The following is a 22731-nucleotide window of genomic DNA, read 5'->3' as shown; positions in this document are numbered from 1 at the left end:
ATTTGCCGCGCTCGCCCGGCGGTGGACTCTATTGCCTAGGTAATAAGGGTGACGACATTTTGACTAAAATACCAATTACTCAGTTCTGCAATGGAATTCCGCTTGGTGCCCATTGAACGAAATAAAGTACAGAGAAATACCTATCTAATGACCTAACTCTCAACTCTCTTGGTTTTGGGGCAATTTTGACGCATAGTCCTTTACAATAGGGGTTCAGAGCCTCTGCCTCTGTAGAGTCGGAAGGCGATCGGAACTAAATCAACGTGTGCTAGGCTGTTATTGAGAGATAGGGTTGGACCAATTACCTTTGCGCCCGTGTCCGACCCAACAACCTTTGAAATAGTTTCAAATGTAACGTAATTCGAGATTCGAGAGGTGTTGTGATCTTAAAAAAATATTAAGAAGTAGCGTTGGACCTATTACCTTCACGACTACGAGTACCATGAGCCATTCGACATTTACGCTAGCGACTGCGGAACGCAACGCAAATACATCAGTGCGAGCGATATGGACTGCGATCGAGTTCACGCAGTCGCTAGTGTAAACGTCAAGTGTCAACTCATGGTAGCCTGTGCACTCGGACTAGTCGAGCAACTCCACAATAGAGAAAATTATAAAAGAAACCGAAAGACATAGGAAGGAGATAGTGCCACGAAATCGAAATGACTCATCTCAGTATGATGATCCCAACTTCCAGCGCTAATCTTCCGATGCCACCATCTAATGAAACAATCACAACAACCACCACGAGTCACTGACAGTGTCAACACTGACATACGCTAAGGTCTACGTAATTTACTTTCTATACATCTAGCTCTCACTAATATGCAAGTGCGAGCGAGATGCATGGAAAGTAAGTTACGTTCACGCTAGCGTTTATGTCAGATCTGTACGGTTACCATCAGTTTGTCACTGACATAAACGCCGTCGAGAACGTAATTTACTTTCTATACATCCCGTTTGCACTAATATGCGAGTGCGAGCGAGATGTATCGAAAGTAAATTACGTTTTCGACGGCGTTTATGTCAGTGACAAACTGATGGTAACCGTACAGGAAATACCTACGTGTAATAATCCGGTAAAATGTGACAGGATAACCCTTTTAATTATCATAAATTTTTCATTACATTCCCTTTTTAGGGTTCCGTACCCAAAAGGGTAAAGACGGGACCCTATTACAAAGACTTCGCTGTCCGTCTGTCCGTATGTCGGTTCGTCTGTCTGTCACCAGGCTGTATCTCATGAACCGTTATAGCTAGACAGTTGAAATTTTCTGAGATGATGTATTTCTGTTGCCGCTATAACATCAAATACTAAAAACAGAATAAAATAAATATTTGAGTGGGGCTCCCATACAACAAACGTGATTTTTTTGCCGTTTTTTGTGTAATGGTACGGAACCCTTCGTGCGCGAGTCCGACTCGCACTTGGCCGGTTTTTCTGTATCACGGTATGTAGGTAAAATACAATACAATAAAAGCGCAACAGTTCATCAAGCTTATCCTTTTTACAGCCATCAAAATGAAACATCTGCCCCAGGTGAAAAAAACCCTAATTAATTTATTACGCATTTGAGATAAAATAATTGAGGCTATTTGTCTCTGGAGTGATCGCCGTGTCTCGATGTTTATAGCAATTAATTTGATGTACAGGAAAATGTAATAAAAATACATACAGATAATATTTACACTAGGTACATACTTTTCACCACACCAGCTCGTAAAAGCTCTATTTAGTACACTATTCAAAAACTGATGAAAAGGTTGTAATTTGGCAAAGTTATATCTTTTCCTTCCTTGTTTCCTCATGTTGGCAGGTGGACTTACTTGTAAGAGTAGATTTTGTTTGTAAAATATTTTATAGCCTTGGTAAAAATTGGGATTTGAGTTTTCATATTTTAAAGTTATTATTTTTGGGTTGGCGTGGTGAAAAATGTTGAATTCACTTGGTAGCAAAGTCTTCATGTCTTCATCAAACTTCGTCTCTTGAAACCTCCGCAATGCTCAAGGCTCTTCTTTCCAGACCATTCGCTACGCTCGTGGCTCAATTTGGAAATCTTTCGCTTGCTCGGGTATCAATAACAACATTAGCACAAGGAGTAAAACAATAACTTTGCCCCCTTGTGAAACAAACATCTATTAAATTGTGACATTTATCCCTGTTGTTTTACTTGTTGATTCTAGTTTCAAATTAAAATGTTATTGTAAAGAACTATTCTTTGCTAATAGACCTTTTTTATTTTTTTATGAAAACACCGGGCCATTTCCAGGACAAAGCTCAAAAGGAAATCCTAAACCGTTTGAATCCAATTTTGCTCGACTCCATGCAATTATTCGCTTGTAATGACATGTCAACGGAGCGGTGCCAATAGAGAAGTGCCGCGGGAATATTCCCGTTCCCAAAAAAATTGAAATACCTTAAGAGAATAATACGTTCATCGATTTCAAATAAATACTAACATTATCATTTTGATATAATTTGACTTTTATAGGTTTTATATGTATAATTATGTTTTTTTTTAATACATGGCGGTGAAGAGATCTTATTGATATCATATTGACATTAAAATGATATCATTTTGGCGTGCATCTCGCTCGCACCGATACATGTACGGACAAGTACGAGCAAAATGCACGCGCGAATGATAACTAGCAGATCATTAAGATGTCAGAATGTTATTTTAAATTGGCCTTTGGGGAACGTTACACTATTTACTATACTCTGTATCTTTAGGTATTTAAAATTTTAAATTAAACAAAATCTACCCTGAAATGGCTCCTTATACCAGTTGAGGGTAGATGAGAACATTACATGATCAAATAATATAGGTTAAAGTCAGGTCGTTCAGTCCAGTCTGATCCAGGCGGCTTTTGTATTTGGTTGGTTAACCGATATATGTTATATCTACCCGAAAATGTACAAATTGTTTGTTTACTTTTATTTTAATACCTAAAGATACAGACTCAAGGCTTGGCAATTTATCCAGGTTTCGTCCCATCACTAGATGTGGAGCAAAAACAATTTCACATTTTTGTAGGCCGTAACGTGCAGAAAAGGGGAAATGATAATGGCGGCTGAAAATCGAGACTGAAAATAAATGCGGACTGGGACCGGTCTGAAATTTGGGGAAGCGATTAGGGATTTTGTTTTAAGCCGGAAATTGCGATTATCGAGACAAATCTTGGGCACAGATTTAATTTTACTAGGACAGATATGTCACTTAATAAAAATCATACAGTTCTCCGACACAGATTTGTTTCACATCATCATCGTCATCATCATCGTCATCATCATCATCAGGCTATAGTAGTCCACTGCTGGACATAGCCCTCCCCTAAAGAGCGCGATATATAGCGCCCTGTCTTCAGCTTGCCGCATCCAGCATCTGCCTGCAATCATTCGCAGATCGTCATCCCACCTGGTCGGGGGGCGTCCTACACTACGTCAATAAATTCAATTCAATTTAAGTGTATTCAATTTCAAACAATTTATTTGAGAAAATACATTCCAAACAAAATAAAATAGGTAACTAAAATAAAATTAAATATGTTAGTAACAATAGGTAATTCTTAAGAAACTTATGTTAGCATACAGGAAATAAATTGATAAAATTAATTAAAATTACAATTATTATAGTTAAATCCATTCGAAATATATAATTTATTTCACCACTGTGGTATGGGGTTGGATCCATCGCCGCATCGCGGCTGTGTTTCGGCTCTTAATGACGTTCTCCCGAGAAATATTGGCGGAAATAGGACGCATCACCCGTCCTATCATTCAGCATAACAGAGAATGAATACATATATATTCGTCTAGTTTCTACAACACAATACTTACTGAGCTTACTGTGGGTCTAGGTCGATCTGTGTAAAATTGATTAATAGATTGATTGATTAATTGTTGTGTGTATTTGTTGAATTGATTTAATATTTATTTACATGCCTGATAGTAAGCAATTATCGTGGTCTATAGCATCTAACACTGCTTTTATTAAGTGCTTCTAGTCTAATAAATACTAGCCTTTTTTTTAATTACTCCGCTCTTGAAGTTAAGCCAATGCACCGCACCTTAAATAAAATTAAATAATGTAGTTGTCTTTGTTTGTCTAAAAAAAATGCCGATGACAGGGTCGAGTGGAGCAAACGAGGGGAGGCCTTTGCCCAGCAGTGGGACACCAAAGTAGGCTAGAAAAAAAAAATAGTTGTCTTATCTTTCGTATTGTTTAATCTGTGTCTGAGTATTTGTTTCCGTATTAGGTATAACTTTATTGAAAACTCTTAATCCAGATAAATTGAGTCGCAGAACTTTAAACTCGGTTAAATCCATCTGTCAGATTATGCAATTTTGGTTTTAACAACAGGTAATAGCTTAGATATTTAGGTACTGAGGGGGTCGAATGGATTTACCCGAGTTTGAAGCTAAGCGATAAAATAAAATTGATTGATTGTACAAAAAAAAATTTCTTTTATTATAAATACACTTTGTTTGGCAAAATATAGGCTTTGTTATTCAGTAATTATAAGCAGTATGCAAAAATGAAAAATGAAGATATTGGTCCAGGTACCTACTCTTATTCTCATTATTTCCTGTAATAAAAGGTAGGTCGAGTTTTCGGTTTATTTTACGTATTTGTAATTAAATTTCCAATTGAATGAAAAATAGAATAAAAAATGTTCGGATGGATTAACGTTTAGAAACTTGCAGAGTTTATATTTTGTTTTACCTTTTATTTTATTTATTAAATTTTAAGAGTTTTAATTATAACTAAGCTTTTGCTTTAAATTTTAAAATATCCAATTCGGAGCTAAAACTTTTACATTAAATGTGATAAACTGTGGTATGTTAAATCTAATTAAGATCTGCTTTATTATTTACGTATGATTTAATTTTACATCATTAACAATATGAGTTAAATTCAACATATAATATTTATATCTCCTTACAGAATTTAATGGGAGTCCTAATTACGAACAAAAGCATATTTACTTAACGTATGTAATATGTATTCTGCACTAGTGATGTTCCACGGGAATATTTTTATTACCAGGAATATTTCTGCCAGGAATATTCAGAAATTACGTTAGTCTAATAAAAGACTAACAGAGTTCTTAAATTTAATAATACAAGCGGCTGTTGAATATCGCAGGTAAATTTCTCAAGAAGCGTGTAAAAGGAATGAATCAATCAATCAAAATAAATAAATCAATCAATAGCTCGGAGCAGTATGAAAATCCCCTAGAAATGTTTCTCTTGCCTAAGTATTTCACATACTCTATCTAACCTTACGTGAGTTTCGTGCAGTTTTTTCTCTCTATTGTAATCCTCTTCTTTCGGAAATACTTCTCAAATAAGGTAAAACGATCATTAAAATAGTTATGTAGCGTTAGTGGGAACATTCCCGAAAGTATTCTTTACGTAAGAAAATAAAAAAAATTACATAACCTAATTCAATTACGTAATTTGATATTTCCTCTAGTAGGTAAATAATATCTTCGGGAATATTCCCACAAACGGTACATCTCTATTCCAGACGGTTTGTTAACATTAGGTACATTAGGAACTCTCCAAATATTTGCTAGAATTTATTCCCCAGATGAAACATGTGCGGCTTTAGTGGTACAGCTCTGGACAAGTACAAGCATGTACAAGCATGTACATTTAATGTAACAAATGTCGGAGTTTACTAAATAATGTACCTATATGTGACGTTATCTATGAAAAGGGACCTTATTGTCGATGGCGCTTACACCATTATTAACGATGCTCCGATATAAATACAATGCCGCGCGACGCTGTGCGGCGTAAGCGCCATCGACAATAAGGTCCCTTTTCATAGATAATGCCCCATATGAAGGCGAAATGAAGACATGAGCTATGGGGTAGTTTCTGATTTAACTTTTGTTAAGGTTTTAATCTTGTTTTTATACGAACTAGGAATCCTCTAGCTAGATGGAGCTTAGAGCAATTATTTCATGAAACCGATGCTGCCAAAAATACAGGGGTGCGGGGGACGAGGTGAGCGAGTCCCGTGCCGTGATTGGTCCGTTCAAAGACACGGACGTCACACAAAGACACTTGACTCGAAAATGGAGTAAAACTACCGTATATTTGTGGCAGAGGGGGCAGCGCTACGAGCTGGAGGATGTCTTGTCTGTGAATGGGACTCTCGATGATAAGAGTGAAATTATTAAGTTAGAATCGTTGGAATTCTGGAAATAAATTAAACCAGAAAATTATTTTTAATAGACATTTATTTCTTACATCTCTCGGTACTTGTTATATGTTACATGAAATGTCTACTCTTTTAATTTAAACAAAGTAACGGCACTTTAGAAAACAATATACTTAATCCAATACAGTCGCCATCAGATATATCGGAGCGGCCGAGGTGCTCACAAATATCTGAACACGCCTCTATTGTCAAGGCGTTAGAGTGCGTGTCCAGATATTTTTGGGCACCTTGGCCGCTCCGATATATCTGATGGCCATTGAACATTGTTTTGTAAGGCGAGATATGCCCATCCCTAGTGTAAATTTCATTCGATAGCGTGACGCGCGTTCGCGTTTGCGTTGTCTATTTTTGTATGGGATTTTGAACAGCGCGCCAAGCGGGACGTATTGGAAACTCGAAATCCCATACAAAATGACACTTAACGCAAACGCGTACGTCACGTCACGCAATTTAGTGGTAGGTATTCTTTAGTCGATTTTCTATCGAAAGAACATTAAGTATGTAATAGAAAATACTTCAAATCGCTTTGTGCATATCTCGCCTTGATGAGGTCGGTTTAAGGTGACGTTCGGATATCAACTGCAGCTGCATTACTGTTGCGGCGACGTTGTTGCCGCCGCTGTATCTGTCAATTACCTTGATAAAATTGAGTGACGGATTGAATGTCAAGCCCGCTCCCCACTCGAGCGCGAATCGCGGCGCGTAGCCGCGAACGCGAGTGTGGAGTCGATGTCGCTGATCTGCGAACTCGACTCCACACTCGCTCTGCGAACTTGACTCCACACTCGCGTTCGCGGTTTCGCGCCGCGATTCGCGCACGAGTGTGGAGCGGGCTTCATGATCACGGAGTAATACGGCAGCGAACTTCATTTTATGAAAGAATGGAAGAAACACGGGGCTATAACGACGCCGCAACAGTAATTCTGCTGCAGTCGACATCCGAACATCACCTTAACACTTTACTGTCTAATAGTTTAATATAATAACACCGTATATTATAAAATCAAGGCATTAACAATTTCACAATTGCCTCTGTATATACAAGCGGCAAGCTTGAGCGGTATTCTGATTTCAAAATCTGTAAAAGTTTTGATATTTGATTGTTTTTGTTTTGGTTGGACTGCGTGTGTCATTTTGACTCATTTGGCGCATTAATATATGTCTCGCACTATATTTGGTGCACGGGAGTCGTAACAATATCAAAACTTGAATACATTTTGCAATCTGAATTCCACTATTTCTAACTTAACTTTTATACGAATATCTATTACAAGGAACTTATTTACAGCTTGGAACATTTACAGACAAACAGTATTTACAATTATATTATACAGTGTGGCATTTCAGACAGAGCACAAATTTTCAATTTTCACACTTTCGCTGCGGCAATTAAGCATTCGTATTCGCATCGGGCCGATTTGACCTGCAGCGGCAAACGTGTTATTTTAAATAAAAAAATGGAGTTTGAATATTGTTTCGTTATTAAAATAGGACAAAAGCAGTAACTCTAATTTAAGTATACTTACTCAATCAAAAAAATGTGCACTGTCTAATTTTCATCATGCAAGTATTAACCCTTTCGGCGTCGCTTAAGGGACCGTGCGCGTTGGAGGGTCTGCCATCTTGTGGTCTGAATCGCAAACATATGTGCACATGTACATTGCCAAAGCAAGTGCTACCATCTACCGTTCTCGTCGGTACGTTTCCTTGTGCATAGTAGGTTCTGCCATCTTGTGGGCTACGTGGAAGCATAAACGACACATTTACGCCTCGCGCCTATAATCTGACGGCTCCTATGCTGCCCCTATAGTTCATGCACGGGGCCTATTATTGAGCTTATTTTGAAGATGTTTTAGTGATAGCTCGTTATATTGTCGATTTTTCGTCACGTTTTCGATTTCGAACTTTGATATTCGAATTGAAAGTCAGTCATAGTAGACTTATTAAATATACAAAATAATACAGGATGGCCCAAATATACATTGACAATTTTTTCATATATTTTTCTTACTTACACATACCTAGACGTTTTACAAAATGTCATTAAAAATTAAAACTATGATCATTTATAACTAAATCAAAACGAAATATTTTCAACATATTCTCCTTTAGTTTTGATACACAAACGCAAACGTTTGTTAAAATTATCAATAATATGCGGCAAAATTTTTTTTCTTAACTGAAAGTTCAACGCCAGTATAATTTTCAGCCATCCTCTTTTTTGCCTAGTATGTTTTTGGGTCTCTCTCAGATCTCGTTCAGACAGATGTTAGAAAGAGATAGATTAGTCAGAGCGAGTGAAGACTAGCGTCAGTATCGCTCTCAGCCCCCCCAAGTAGTAACGTCGACTCGCGGGGCCCCGGGGGGTTGTCGTCCAATAGTCACAGTTCGATGGCCGCAGCACCTTTCCAAGTGACGCCAGCACGGAGGAGGTGGTACAGCCGAAGCACGCACCAGATGCATAGGCACTGCACAAAAAAATTTTTTGTAAAACTACTGTAAGGATGAGACCCAGGACAGTAGTAAAACACAAGAGTGCCGAGTAAATACTGTCCTGGGTCTCATCCTTACATGGCGACCTTGCCATTGGCGTTAAGTCTCTAACGTCACATGTGGCCTGCCGGTGCAGTATAGGTGGGGAGGCTTACACGTGGAAGGTGTCCAGTAGCTTGACCTAAATACCATTCCTTATATAGAGGAGAGTCATCTTACATGATTCTCCGTACATGGACTACATTCCTAACCTAATATGGAGGAGAGTTATTTTACATGCCTCTCCTTATATGTACCTACTACAATAATAGATTATGTTACTTATACCTACATTCCACTACCCTGTATATTTTATGACAAAATACAACCTGTATGTTTATATAGGATGTATTTTTAACCATTAACCGTTAAATTTTCGGCTTCGTCTCAAATTGTTACTCACACCACTCGCCTTTTTTGACATCTCTTAAACAACGGTTGCATAAAATACTATTTTATACCGTATTAAATAAATTGAATTTAATTAATTACAATTCGCCTACAAGTCTGTTATCTAAAGAATATGGTTATTACTTATTACTTAAAATATTCGCTCTTTCTCCAGTTTCCGTAAATTTTTAATTCAACTTGTTTTTTACTCGCCAACAAATCTCTTTAACAAACTTTGCCGAGATTCAGATAGGGATTAGTCCATTCTCGGAAACTTAATTAAACCTACTTTCTTAACTCTGACATTTTAATTAGTGTCGCCATTTTTGCGGTCTTTCATTAATAACTTTCCTTTTTTACACAGATAGACGTATTCTGATTTCAATAACAGGTTATAAATTAGTCTGCAGCGGTATCATGGTGGCATTTTTATCACCTGTCATGCCATGCGTCACTTTCTCACTGACATATTTGTTAGAACGTGACAGGCATGGTGAAAAATTATAAAGAGCCGACCATCTTAGCCCTTCTTAACTGAAAGTCTTGATTTCATATCATGCCGATTTTCTCGTGTTCTAGACACGCACACATTCCTTAGAGCATTTAGTAACTGGAGACGCCTTAGCTGTCATTTTCTGTACAAACAGTCTGCCTATTTTTGCGGGGGAGGGGACGTCAAATGTATCTATTTGTACATGATTTGTACGTAACGTACAAACAGCCGTGTCAGTCCATACAAAAGTTTGCACAGTTGTGCAAGGTTTTCGGCAGAGGGGTAAGCTCTTAAAGGCGACTCCAGTTATTAAATGCTCTAAGACACATTCACAGCTTGCTCGAAAACGACCTTATTTCATGCAGCTGTATTAAATGACAAAGGCCTATATGTTCCCGCGGGAGTTATAGGGTGAAAAAAGTTATAACTCCCTAGGGAGTTAATAAAAAATTATCTAGCCGCAAACGACTTTTCTGCGACTTTTCTGCAATTTTTCCTTTAATATTAAAAGGAAATAGCTGATCCTTCCAATTAGAATTAAAGAGTAATAGTATAAAGGATGACTCACGTTAGACCGGGCCGTGCCCGGGCCGGAGCTTCCGGAGCCTACTTTTCTATGACATGACAGGCGATCACGTGATGCTTTCCATTAAAAACAATGCGCTGGAAGCTCCGGGTCGGACACGGCCCGGTCTAACGTGAGTCATCTTTAAGAAAAATGAATTTGTAAAATAACTTACGTTTAGAAGTATTCTTGGTATTAAAAATGATATCTCTGCTTTACACATAGCGTCGAATTGCTGAAACAAAGGAAAACACAAAGTTTTTATCTGAGTTCACATTTTTCATTTCTACAAAGCATTATGTTCGAACAAAACTTTTGTAATGTCTGCAATTAAGAAGATCATTCTAGATTTATTATAAACAAACAAAAGTCTTGCTGCATTCAGATTTTGTAACTGATAATAAGACATGGGAGTTTGGGGTCGATAAAAAATAGTTATTTGTACAACAAGAGATCAAAGTTTGATATTTCTTCGAGTGCTTATTTTGAGTCCCTTGCAAGCGAAAGATTCTATAATAGAATTTACTACGCTCAAGATTCTAATTTAGAATCTTGAGCGTAGTAAGGGACTCAAAAGCGCACGAGATGTAAATAACTTTGATCACTTAATATCTATGCACTCATGTTTTCTTACGATATACTAACAATTAAGTTTAATTACCGCAATCGAACACAAAAAAAAAACGTAATGATAAATTTCAGTAAAATAATATGGAAATAACGAACATCAACTGACACTTCAATCGACAACTTTTTTTTTGTTAAATAAATTTCGTAAGATACCGTCCGAATTGCGGATAGAAAGTCTTAAAAGTAGAATAATTAATTTTGCGTGATAATCTGTGTATTTTTTTAGTTCATTATTTGAATTGTACAATAAAATACCTAAAATATAGTGTTTTTATCAGTTTTTATCAAATCTTAAATTTTATTTTTATTAAGAATTCATACTCGTACGTGGTTTGGAACGATGCGTTCTGACGTTTTTCGGGGGTCTATTTATAAACCGTCAATATACCGTTGAATGTCGTTTGAACTTTTTTTTGTCTGTTTCTTTTTGCTAACACTGTAAAAGGGACAGAGATAATAGAACCCAAGTATTTCGAACTTGTATTAGACCTCGCATGTTGAAATGACATTCGACTATAAAGGTCACTTGAATGTCATTTTGTCTCACTCCACTGAGTCGCATCGCATTTTGCTCACTGTTTTTAAGAAGCAAAGTACCCTTGTTCGAGCTGCTGCGGTGAAAAAAATATTACCTAGCGCAGAAACCTCTAGGCTAGTGTAAATTTCTTTCGATGGCGTGACGTGAGGTACGCGTTTGCGTCAAGTGTCATTTTGTATGGGATTTTGAGTTACCAAAACGTCCCGCTTGGCGCGCTGTTCTAAATACCATACAAAAATAGATAACGCAAACGCGAACGCTCGTCACGCTACCGAATGAAATTTACACTAGGGGTTCTGAATTTACGCTAGGGGTTCTAAATTTGCACTAGGGGTTCTGGGCCAAACTATAGTTTACTCTTGAGGCGAATGCTCCTCTGCGTGTTAAGAACAACTGGGCAAAGTCGATCACAATTTTCTAATAAACGCAAACGCGCGTCACGCTATCGAAGGAAATTTACACTAGGGGTTCTGATGGGTCCACGCGTATTGCGCTAAAGCGTGCCAAGGTTGTTACAAACAATATCATAATCTTTAAAGGGGCCCACTGATTATCAGTCCGCCGGACGGTATCGGACTGTCAGTTAGAACAAAATTTTTACAGTTCCGAATAACTGAGAGGCCGATACCGTCCGGCGGACTGTTAATCAGTGGGCCCCTTTACAAATTTCAAAACCAGGACTAACGGCCCAATTCAAACTTTAAGATACGTCAATTAATAGATCTAGAAACGATATGGATTAGATGTCAGTGTCAAATGTGACGTTTCTTCAAACAAGAACGTCACTTTTGACACTGACACATCTAATCCATATCGTTTCTAGATCTATCAATTGACGTATCTTAAAGTTCGAATCGGGCAGACAGTCGTATCATGACTATAATCAAACAAATTAAGATTTTACACTTACGGCTCGATTCGGGAAATAAATTAGAGATTCACTAGATATGAAATAGTAAAGATACGTGACTTTCCACGGCAAAAGGTACCTTATGGCGGCTGGCGCCGGGATTCGGGAAATGAATTAGAGATTCACTAGATATAAAATAGTAAAGTTATGTGACGTTCCACGGCAAAAGGTACCTTATGGCCGCTGGCGCTTACGTCGCATATCGCCGCAATAATATTGGAGCGACGTTAATAATAGCGTAAGCGCGAACCGCCGTAAGGTACCTTTACCCGTTGGACGTCACATATCTTTACTATATCGTATCTAGTTAGCTCTTCATTTCCCGAATCGCGCCGTTAGAATCGGCCCCCTACGCAAATGGCATCGCTACGGACACGTCGTAGACACGTAGCACGTACTACACGTCCTACGATAGCCTACGTGATCTACGTAGACGAATCAGAGCCTCTACCATCAGTTTTAACATTGACATAACGCTCACGTCTACGTAATTTACTTTCTGTACATCTCGCTTGCACTATTGCTCGCATATGCGAGTACGAGCGAGATGCATAGAAAGTAGGTTACGTAAACGTGAGCGTTATGTCAATGTCAAAACTGGTGGTAGCCGTACAGTGGGTTTAACGACGTGTCTAAAGTTTGTACAAAAAGGGGGCCGATTTTTGAATTTCGAGCGTTCGATTTCGTCACTCGAAAATCGGTGGAAAACAACGAAATGCAAATTTTTTAAATACGATAGAATTTGGGAATCGAGTGGTATTGACTCGTTTTCAATTCTATTAGTAGAATTTAAATGCCGGGTACTGGAGATATTACTGAACGAAATACACGAAATCGAGCGGTCGAAATTCAAAAATCGGCCCCCAGTAACTCTTTACTGTCCATCGGTGGAGCTTATGCCTATTATAATAAGGTTTACGAACTGTCAGTTAAGAGCCAACGGGAGTGGTAATTTCTCCATACAAAGGTACTCCTCGTTTTCCTCCGTGGTTTTTGTAGCTAGAGCAATGATTTTTTCAACACAGATTAATATTGTCAATATCTGTGTCGGACCGTTTTGCTTTTTTTGATATTTTTGTTTTTTAAGGCGCTAGAGCCCTTCGAAAATGGCCAAAATGGCCTAATTGACTATGCCGCAATGAGAGGCGTGGCATTCAAAACTGATATCAATTAGCCAAAAAAGCAATACGGTCCGACACAGATAATTTCATAATCATTTAGATTTCCAAATTTGGTTACGATTGGTTAAGTTTTGGAGGAGGAAACAGAGGAGTACGAAACCTCGATTTTTGAGATTTTTACGCAGGATTTTTCGCCTTGTCCTTATCGCACTACTTTTAGGTGCCGCTTCCGTTAGCGAGACGGGTATATTTACCTAAAATATGTAAAACTCAGCTCCTGTTTCGTCTTAACCGTGTGATGGTATCTATTTCAGGTAATCGATTCTGTTCTAACAATATGATAATTACTATGAAGTATTTGAACAAATTAAATTATTTTTCAGAAAATATTTTAATTTGTTTTTATCAAGTAGAAACACTACTATATAAATTATAAACTGAAATAAATGTCATATACTAAGAAAAAGTGACCAAGGCCTCCAGTGCCCCAGGCTGGAATCGAACCAGCGTCCTCTGCTATCGCGGCAGGTGCCTGAACCACTCGGCCACCGGGCCACAGCGACATTAGTCAAATTTTCCAAGTATATGCACTTCCTACCGAAGGCTTGTGGCGCCCCCTGGCCATCTCTAAGGTAGAACAGTATGGTTCGAACCTTCTATCTGGATCATTCTCATGATGATACCGAGCTAGCGAGAGAGATGGCGCTGCCAATCACCTAGCTCGCTAGCTCGGTATCATCATGAGAATGATCCAGATAGAAGGTTCGAACCATACTGTTCTACCTTAGAGATGGCCAGGGGGCGCCACAAGCCTTCAGTAGGAAGTGCATATACTTGGAAAATTTGACTAATGTCGCTGTGGCCCGGTGGCCGAGTGGTTCAGGCACCTGCCGCGATAGCAGAGGACGCTGGTTCGATTCCAGCCTGGGGCACTGGAGGCCTTGGTCACTTTTTCTTAGTATATGACATTTATTTTAGTTTATAATTTATATAGTAGTGTTTCTACTTGATAAAAACAAATTAAAATATTTTCTGAAAAATAATTTAATTTGTTCAAATACTTCATAGTATTGATTGGCAGCGCCATCTCTCTCGCTAGCTCGGTATCATCATGAGAATGATCCAGATAGAAGGTTCGAACCATACTGTTCTACCTTAGAGATGGCCAGGGGGCGCCACAAGCCTTCAGTAGGAAGTGCATATACTTGGAAAATTTGACTAATGTCGCTGTGGCCCGGTGGCCGAGTGGTTCAGGCACCTGCCGCGATAGCAGAGGACGCTGGTTCGATTCCAGCCTGGGGCACTGGAGGCCTTGGTCACTTTTTCTTAGTATATGACATTTATTTCAGTTTAATATGATAATTATGCTTTTTATCTTGTTTTGATACTATCTTGAAGGGCACTCTCGCTGATTTCATTGTTGTATCGAAAGGGGTCATCCATTAATTATGGGTACATCACACGTTAGGGGGAGGGGGGTCAAGAAAATGTGCCATGTTGTGAAAAGGGGGACGGAGTCACAAACTTTGTGACGTGACTTTAACTTATTTAAATTATTTTACAGTAGGTACATATGGTCCTACTAGCTGTGCCCGCGGCTCCGCCCGCGTGGAATTTGGTATGTGTCAGTAAGCGGCTAGTTTCTAATCCTAATTTCTCTCCCTCTCCCCTGGAGGCGGAACTTGAAGTAAAGTTGACAGATGGATATGCTGCAGGACTGTAGTCCAGATAAAATATTTTACAATTAGGTACCACTTAATAAAACTACACTCCAAAAGCAATAGTTTTTTCGCCTTTATTCAAATTTTACACGTGATTTAAAGGACAGAGTAGTAGATGTATATCAGAAGATACAGTAAGGTATACGCGCGCGAGCGAAAGCGAAGCGGCCTGCCTGGCTATTAAGAGCGCCACCCACTCACCGTGATCTTCTTCAGACCCCTGAGGAAGACCACGTGCCCCTTGTAACCTCGATGCGTTGCGAAACTTTCGCGAATGATTCGATTTTTTTCGGGAAGGCATGGTAATGCGTATAAAATGCGAGTCCCAAATCGTTTGACTCCGCAAACGACCAGTGCCGGATTAAGATATTTTGATGCCCTAAGCATTTCTAGACCATGGTGCCCCCTCTCCCTAGGGTCATCGAGATTACATTGTTTTTTTTTTGGTAAGTTGAGTGACGTTCATTGCCGCATTACAGCTGAGAATGGAAATCAGACACATAATTTTATCACGAAAATTGACAGTGCTGCAGTAGTAACGTTGCAACAGAGTATTGCTGCTGCAGTCGCCATATCTTAGAAAGTTATTGAAAACGCGAGCGAAGCGAGCGCGAAAAATGTTCGATATAAAAACGCAATTTGATAGACAGTTGTAAATTTTTACTTTTAGTATGGAAATCAGTCACATAATTTTATCACGAAAATTGACAGTGCTGCAGCAGTAACGTTGCAACAGAGTAATGCTGCAGCAGTCACCATATCTTAGAAAGTGATTGATAACGCGAGCGAAGCGAGCGCGAAAAATGTTCGATATAAAAACGCAATTTGATAGACAGTTGTACATTTTTACTTTTAGTATGGAAATCAGTTACATAATTTTATCACGAAAATTGACAGTGCTTCAGCAGTAACGTTGCAACAGAGTAATGCTGCTGCAGTCGCCATATCTTAGGAAGTGATAGAAAACGCGAGCGAAGCGAGCGCGAAATTTTTTCGATATAAAAACGCAATTTGATAGACAGTTGTACATTTTTTCTTTTAGTATGGAAATCAGTTACATAATTCTACCACGGAAATTGACAGTGCTGCAGCAGTAACGTTGCAACAGAGTAATGCTACTGCAGTCGCCACCCGAATGTCACCTCTATCATATCTTATAATGTTATTGAAAACGCGAACGAAGCGAGCGCGAAATTTTTTCAATATAAAAAACGCAATTTGACTTAGAAAGTGATTGAAAACGCGAGCGAAGCGAGAGCGAAAATTGTTCGATATAAAAACGCAATTTGATAGACAGTTGTACATTTTTTCTTTTAGTATGGAAATCAGTCACATGATTTTATCACGAAAATTTACAGTGCTGCAGCAGTAACGTTGCAACAGAGTAATGCTGCTTCAGTCGCCATATCTTAGAAAGTTATTGAAAACGCGATCGAAGCGAGCGCGAAAATTTTTCGGTATAAAAACGCAATTTAATAGACAATTGTACATTTCTACTTTTAGTATGGAAATCAGTCACATAATTTTATCACGAAAGTTGACAGTGCTGCAGCAGTAACGTTGCAACAGAGTAATGCTGCTGCAGTCGCCATATCTTAGAAAGTGATAGTAAACGCGAGCGAAGCGAGCTAGTGCTTATTTTGCTTAAAACTCTAAAAGGGTTAATCCGGCACTGCAAATGACAGAGGTCAATGTTTTATTTTTTCAAAGTACCCACCTTCGTGGCCTAAAGTGCATAAAGGAGGCGATACCTACGTATGAATATGAATTTGATATGGGTGCGATATAATTACGATTAGGTATAATTCATGATGGAGAAAATTTATAATTTTAAATAATTATGCAATTATACGCGTGTATGTGTGCGTGTGTGTGTATGTGTGTTTATTTTACTACTACGTAACTATGTAAACTCATTTTTAGTTTTCTTGATTACTTAATGTTTACTCAGTTCCCCAAAAGATGGCACTGTGCAATGAGGGGCAATTAATTTACTGTCGTTTAATTTTGTTGTATTATTAATTTACTAAATCAACATAATTATTCAATTATTTTTGTTGTTATCCGTACCCCCTCTTCTTAACTTAGAGTTAATTTGGCAAAATCTTCGGCTTAAAAAATCGGTGGCTTATTCATGTCACAACGTATTAAATTCAGCGCCATCTGTTAGTTTACCAGGGTACTCAATAGTGGTAGAACATATTTGAAAAAAGTTTGCCACTCCTTCCTAAGTAGCGCCATCAGATTCAGGGGCAAACTTAAGTCAATCGAGTGTTGTGGCTACCCCCCCTTTTAGGGGTTGAATTTTTATAGCCTATAACCTGGCCGGGAATTTTCTCGACAGATTAGTAAAGTTTTCATCAAAATCCGTTCAGCCGTTTTCACGTGATGCGCGTTCAAATAAACAGACAAACAGACAAACAGACAAAAATTCTAAAAACTTTTGGAACGTGTTCTGTTATCGATTCTAAGTATCCCCAGCCAACTTTTTTTCAAATATCTTCCATGTACAGACTTTCGACCGTCTTCAGCTTTATTATATGTATAGATTATTCGCTGTACAGTTAAATAACAAGTTTTTGGAACGATAATAATTTTTATTCGTTTAATTTTCTTTCCTAAACACTTTTGGGTTATAAAATTATAATTTTTCTTTTGTCAAAAATATTTTGACAAAATATTAATAATACCTACTTTTTTTTTTTATAAATATTACTTAATCATTTATTTACATACAATATATATACAGTGGTACTACTAAACGAAATATCTACTTAATTCGATTTGCGGTTTTCGTTGAAAAAATGTGACGTCACACCAGGGGAGGGAGTTGCCAAATGTGACAAGGAGGGGGAGGGGTGAAAAAACCTAGAAATTCGTGTGACGTAATTAATGGATGACCCCAAATGAAGTGAATGTAGTGTGTGAGATGCACGCCAATCATCAAGACGATCAAAGTCGTATCAAAACCATATCAATTATTTTAATTGGAATCGACCTTTGCGGCTACCTCCAGTTTGGCACTGACATAAACGATACCGAGAACGGAACTTACTTTCTATGATTCTCGCTCGTACTCGCATATTAGTGCGAGCAAGATGTATAGAATAGAAAGTAAATTACGTGGACGTTAGCGTATATGTCAGTTTTGTCACTGTCAGTGACTCATGGCACGGGTACTTATTGTTGTTTTCAAGAACCAGGGCATGAAATCAATAATCGATAAAATACTTCGAAGTTCACATATCGATAATTGTACGGTATGAAATGTCTAATGCCTCTATTAATCATTTGCTTTGACGTCATGCTTAATAGCTGTAAGACACTATCACACCGCTCCGCGACCTTGATGCGTCGCACCCATAAGTGAGAGCGAGGAAGAGATATCTGTTTCTCGCTCTCACTTATGGGGGTGCGACGCACCAAGGTCGCGGTGCGGTGCGATAGTGTGTTATCATTTTAAGGGAAGCCCTAAGAGCGCGGCCACACTAGCGGTTTGGGAGCGAGTTGAAAGCGAGGCTAGTGCGCAGCGATTTAGCCGTGAGCGCGCAACGATATCGCCGCGATACTGTTATTTAAATACCTAAAGATACAGAGTATAGTCGCAGAATAAATAATAGTCCTAGGTACAGAATATTCACTCTCTAACAAAACGCGTCTGTTACGATTAGGACAGATATGACCGCTAGGTGGCGCCAGCGCCACGCGCGGCTTATGGCTAGCCACCAAAATTGGTATGGGGCGGATGTACTTGTTGCGACGCGACGAAATCGCGGAGTGAGCCACGCCTGGTACAGTATGGATTTTTTTTAGTTCCATTTTATTTAATTTCTACTATTATGTCGCACTATAGCTATGAATCGTTTATCAGTCATTTTAACGGTATTTTTAAGAAGGGATAAAACATAATTTAACTAAATCAGGCCCGTACAGTTCTATGATTAGTCCTTCAAAACGTCAAAACAATGAACTCAAGTACGTCTAAAGCCCGTGTCAGGAACGACAAAGGGCCCGTTATTCCTGATCATTAACTAATAATTTCCACAATGAAACCACTGTTACTTTGACCTTAGAATACGGAAATGCTATGCGTGATCAGAGATCTCACGTAAAGGTTTGCTTGAGGTCAAGGCCGTTAGTGTGCCACGTTTCACTCTATTCAGTAATTTACTACACGGGGTCATCATCATCATAATTTTATCGCCTGCATTTTATACTGCTGAGCACAGCCGGGCTAGCACATGATTGGCGCGACAGTATCGCGCGGCGAGATAGACTACCCGTCCCTCTTTAATTAACATAGAAAAATACGGGTAGTCTATCTCGCCGCGAGAAACTGTCGCATCAATCATGTGCTAGGCCTACATAGTCGGTAGTAGGTATGGTAGGATTGTTATCGCCTGTCACTATGCCTGTCACTTTCGCACTTACAGACTTGTTAGAATGTGACAAGCATGGTGACAGGCGATAAAAATGCGGCCATACTACAAAGTAACACTTTTCTGTTAGAACAGAAAACACACTATTTTTAATTTTTTTTGCACATTATTTTTTTAGCTTAAATAATCTGTTTAAGCATCAGATTGTGTCAACACTAAGATTTTTTATTTTCCTCATAGTTGATGTGAAAAGCAGTATGTGTCACACGGTATCAAAATTATTTCGTCTTAAGCGTTAACACTTGAATCCCTCATTACGCTCAGGATTCAATGTACGCCCTTGACGGAAATATATCATTTTGATCCCTTGTAACACAAACTACTATAGTAGTGTGTGTGACACCACGACTCTTTGAAGCACGCGCGCGGGGATCAAACAGCGCGGCGTGAGCGATTGTCGAAGTCATATCAAAACAAGATGAAAGTTATAACAAATTGTAAAATCAGAATTGTTTTTTTCGTAGTAAACAGATCGATACTTCACGAAGGTACATTGCTAAGGACCGTGACGATAATCGCTTTGACTTTGACAAGTTCACACGAATTTCGTTAAACGATGGATAATTGGCTAAAGTTTACCAAACGACAATAATTTGACGGAGTTTATAATCAACACTCAAGGCTCCGTAAAAACTTTCTGTTAACTTGCGTTAACAGCGCCATCTATCTGATCCTTTATACACCTCTTAAAACCCTAGCTTATCCAAATCGATGTTACATATCTAACAAGGGTACGTAGTTCCAGAGACAGTCCATAGGTGGCGCTGTAATTAATAATAATAAATTTAGGATAGTTAATTCGTAAGTACTCTCATCATTTTCCGAATATACGCCATAAGAAGAACACGCTGGTTTGTCTCCAACTCCCCTCAAGATCCTCCGACCTCCGCCCACGTGCTATCACTTTCACTTTTACTTTTTTTATGTACTACTTACCTAGTTCTATCCGATTTATTAAATAGAAATTGTGTCAAAAAGTCTACTTTTTTTCTGATAATTTTCTAATGCTTTATTTCGTGCATTGTAATAATTTATTTGAAAAACAGGCATACTAGGGAGTATAGCGCTGTATGTATATGAAAGTTTCAGCAAGACCGAACACGAAACAGCAAGTTATAACGAAAATCAATTTACAGTCCTTTGACTGCAGCTAACACAATAATAACATCCAAACAAACGCTAACCGAGTTGTGATGTTTGTAGATCAATATACGGATCGTTGTCCAAATTGCATAGACTAGGAATCCTCTAGACGAAGTTTAGAGCAATAATTTCATGAAACCGATGCTGCCAAAAGTACGGGGGTGCGGGGGACGAGGTGAGCGAGGTGCCGTGCCGTGATTGGTCCGTTCAAAGACACGGACGTCACACAAAGACACTTTTGACTCGAAAATGGAGTAAAACTACCGTATTTGTGGCAGAGGGGGTAGAGCTAGCTCAGTCTGGAGGATGTCTTGTTTGTGCCTAATTGATATGAGCATGAGTTGCGTTCTCGCGCGCGACTCCATATATCTAGCGCGACTTCAAGTATGAACTCGCCGCGAGAACGCAATTAGGGCTCATTTCGACGGTGCGAGAACTCACATGTAAGTTTCATTACATTGCGTTCTTTGATCGGGCGGCTGAGTTGATGTAACCTCAATGACCCGCAATGTAACTAAAATCGCATGCGAGTTCGCCCGCCATCTAAATGAGCCCTTACTTATGCTAGACCGCCAGTAGGGCTAAGATGTTCGGTTTTTTATCATCTGTCATCATGCCTGTCACGTTCTAACAAGTATGTAAGCGAAAGTGACGCATGACATGACAAGTGATAAATGCGACCATAACGACGCAGGAGCGGTATTTTGATTATAAAATCTGTTAAATCGCTGCTAAATTGATGTTGCGATACTGCTGTAGTAATGCAGTCAGCAACATTACGGTAGAAATATTGCAGCGCGAGAGCGTGACATTACTGCCGACGGCATTATTGCCGCAAAGTCAAAATCGATGTTGCTTGCCGGATTTTTGACATTAGCGGCAGCGATATCGGAAGTAATGACGCGCTGTAACAGGGCTCTGAACCGGTATTGAAATACCTGTTAATATCGTTCCAAAACCGTTATATTATTTCGTTCATTAAAAAACCGGTTAATTGATGGAGCGCGAACTAAACACTTACGTTCTCTCTCCTAACCGGTAATAAGAGGGAACGGAACTTTATGGTTCGCAGGGTACGATATAATACCGGTTACTCTTGGCTTTCGGAGACTCTCGGTTAAACTCGTTGTCATACGTGAAAGAGATAGCAATACTTACTCGTTCCATCTCGCTTCGATATTTTCATATTAACCGGTTAATTTCGTTCCACAAAAACGGAAGGCGAACGAATTAGGCATAAATCAGTATCTTAATAGAACAGTTCTTTAACCGGTAACCGCAAACGGAAACGAAATCCTTTTCATTCCCGGGTTAATGAACGAAACCGGTTTGAAAAATAAAACGGTTTCCGAGCCCTGCGGTGTAATACAGCAGCAGTACCTAATGCTGGTAAAGTCAGAATTAGAACGGTACATTAAGTAGCAAGTTGCGAGTAAAATCCAGTCGGTTCTTTGACCGCTGTGTCTGCTGTGCACTTGTGCAGCTAACACAATAATAACACAAACAAATGCTAGCCGAGTTGCGCTGTTTGTGGAACAATAGATACGGATTGCTGCACAAATTGACATGACATTGGAGCTGGCTCGTATACGGCCAAAAAATAAGTGCATTCCCGTTGCCAGGGAGGTTTTGGGATTACACTAAGCAACTTTTCCTATGGCACCAACCCCGAAATCGCGAAAAAAAAAATTTGACTGTTTCATACATTTTGGCTGGCCCATTTTCTATGGGAGGGTAAAGTTTTTTTTCGCGATTTTGGGTATTGGTTCCATAGTAAAAGTTGGTCAGTATAATCCCAAAACCTCCCTGGCAACGGGAATGCACTTATTCTTTGACCACCGTGTAGGTATATACAGTTTTGTACCATGAGTCACTGACAGCTGACAGCACAGTAAAACCATGGTATAATAATATACTCCGCCTGGTACTCCATTCCCGTCTTTTCTAGGTCACCTAACTGACACGGGCCTACGTCATCATGCGACAGCGCTATATGATAATATGCGATAGCGC

At 39.0% G+C, this 22731-nt stretch overlaps 1 protein-coding gene across 1 annotated transcript in view; it reads right to left on the bottom strand.

Annotated features, from left to right (window-relative positions):
* Positions 1-7065: 7065 nt before the first annotated feature.
* The window catches only part of LOC134806438 (uncharacterized), an 81995-nt gene continuing 66329 nt past the window's right edge, over positions 7066-22731 (bottom strand). The window contains exons 6-7 of the mRNA XM_063779717.1: positions 10392-10451; positions 7066-8704 (exon numbers count right to left, since the gene is read on the bottom strand). Of these exons, the coding sequence (XP_063635787.1) occupies positions 8618-8704; positions 10392-10451 (147 nt within the window). The 3' untranslated portion in view covers positions 7066-8617. The remainder of the gene's footprint in view (positions 8705-10391; positions 10452-22731) is intronic.

This window comes from Cydia splendana, chromosome 3 (assembly GCF_910591565.1).
Source record: "Cydia splendana chromosome 3, ilCydSple1.2, whole genome shotgun sequence".
Lineage (NCBI taxonomy): Eukaryota > Metazoa > Arthropoda > Insecta > Lepidoptera > Tortricidae > Cydia > Cydia splendana.
Note: the sequence above shows the minus strand (reverse complement) of the source record. Positions and strands in the feature narration are given on the sequence as shown.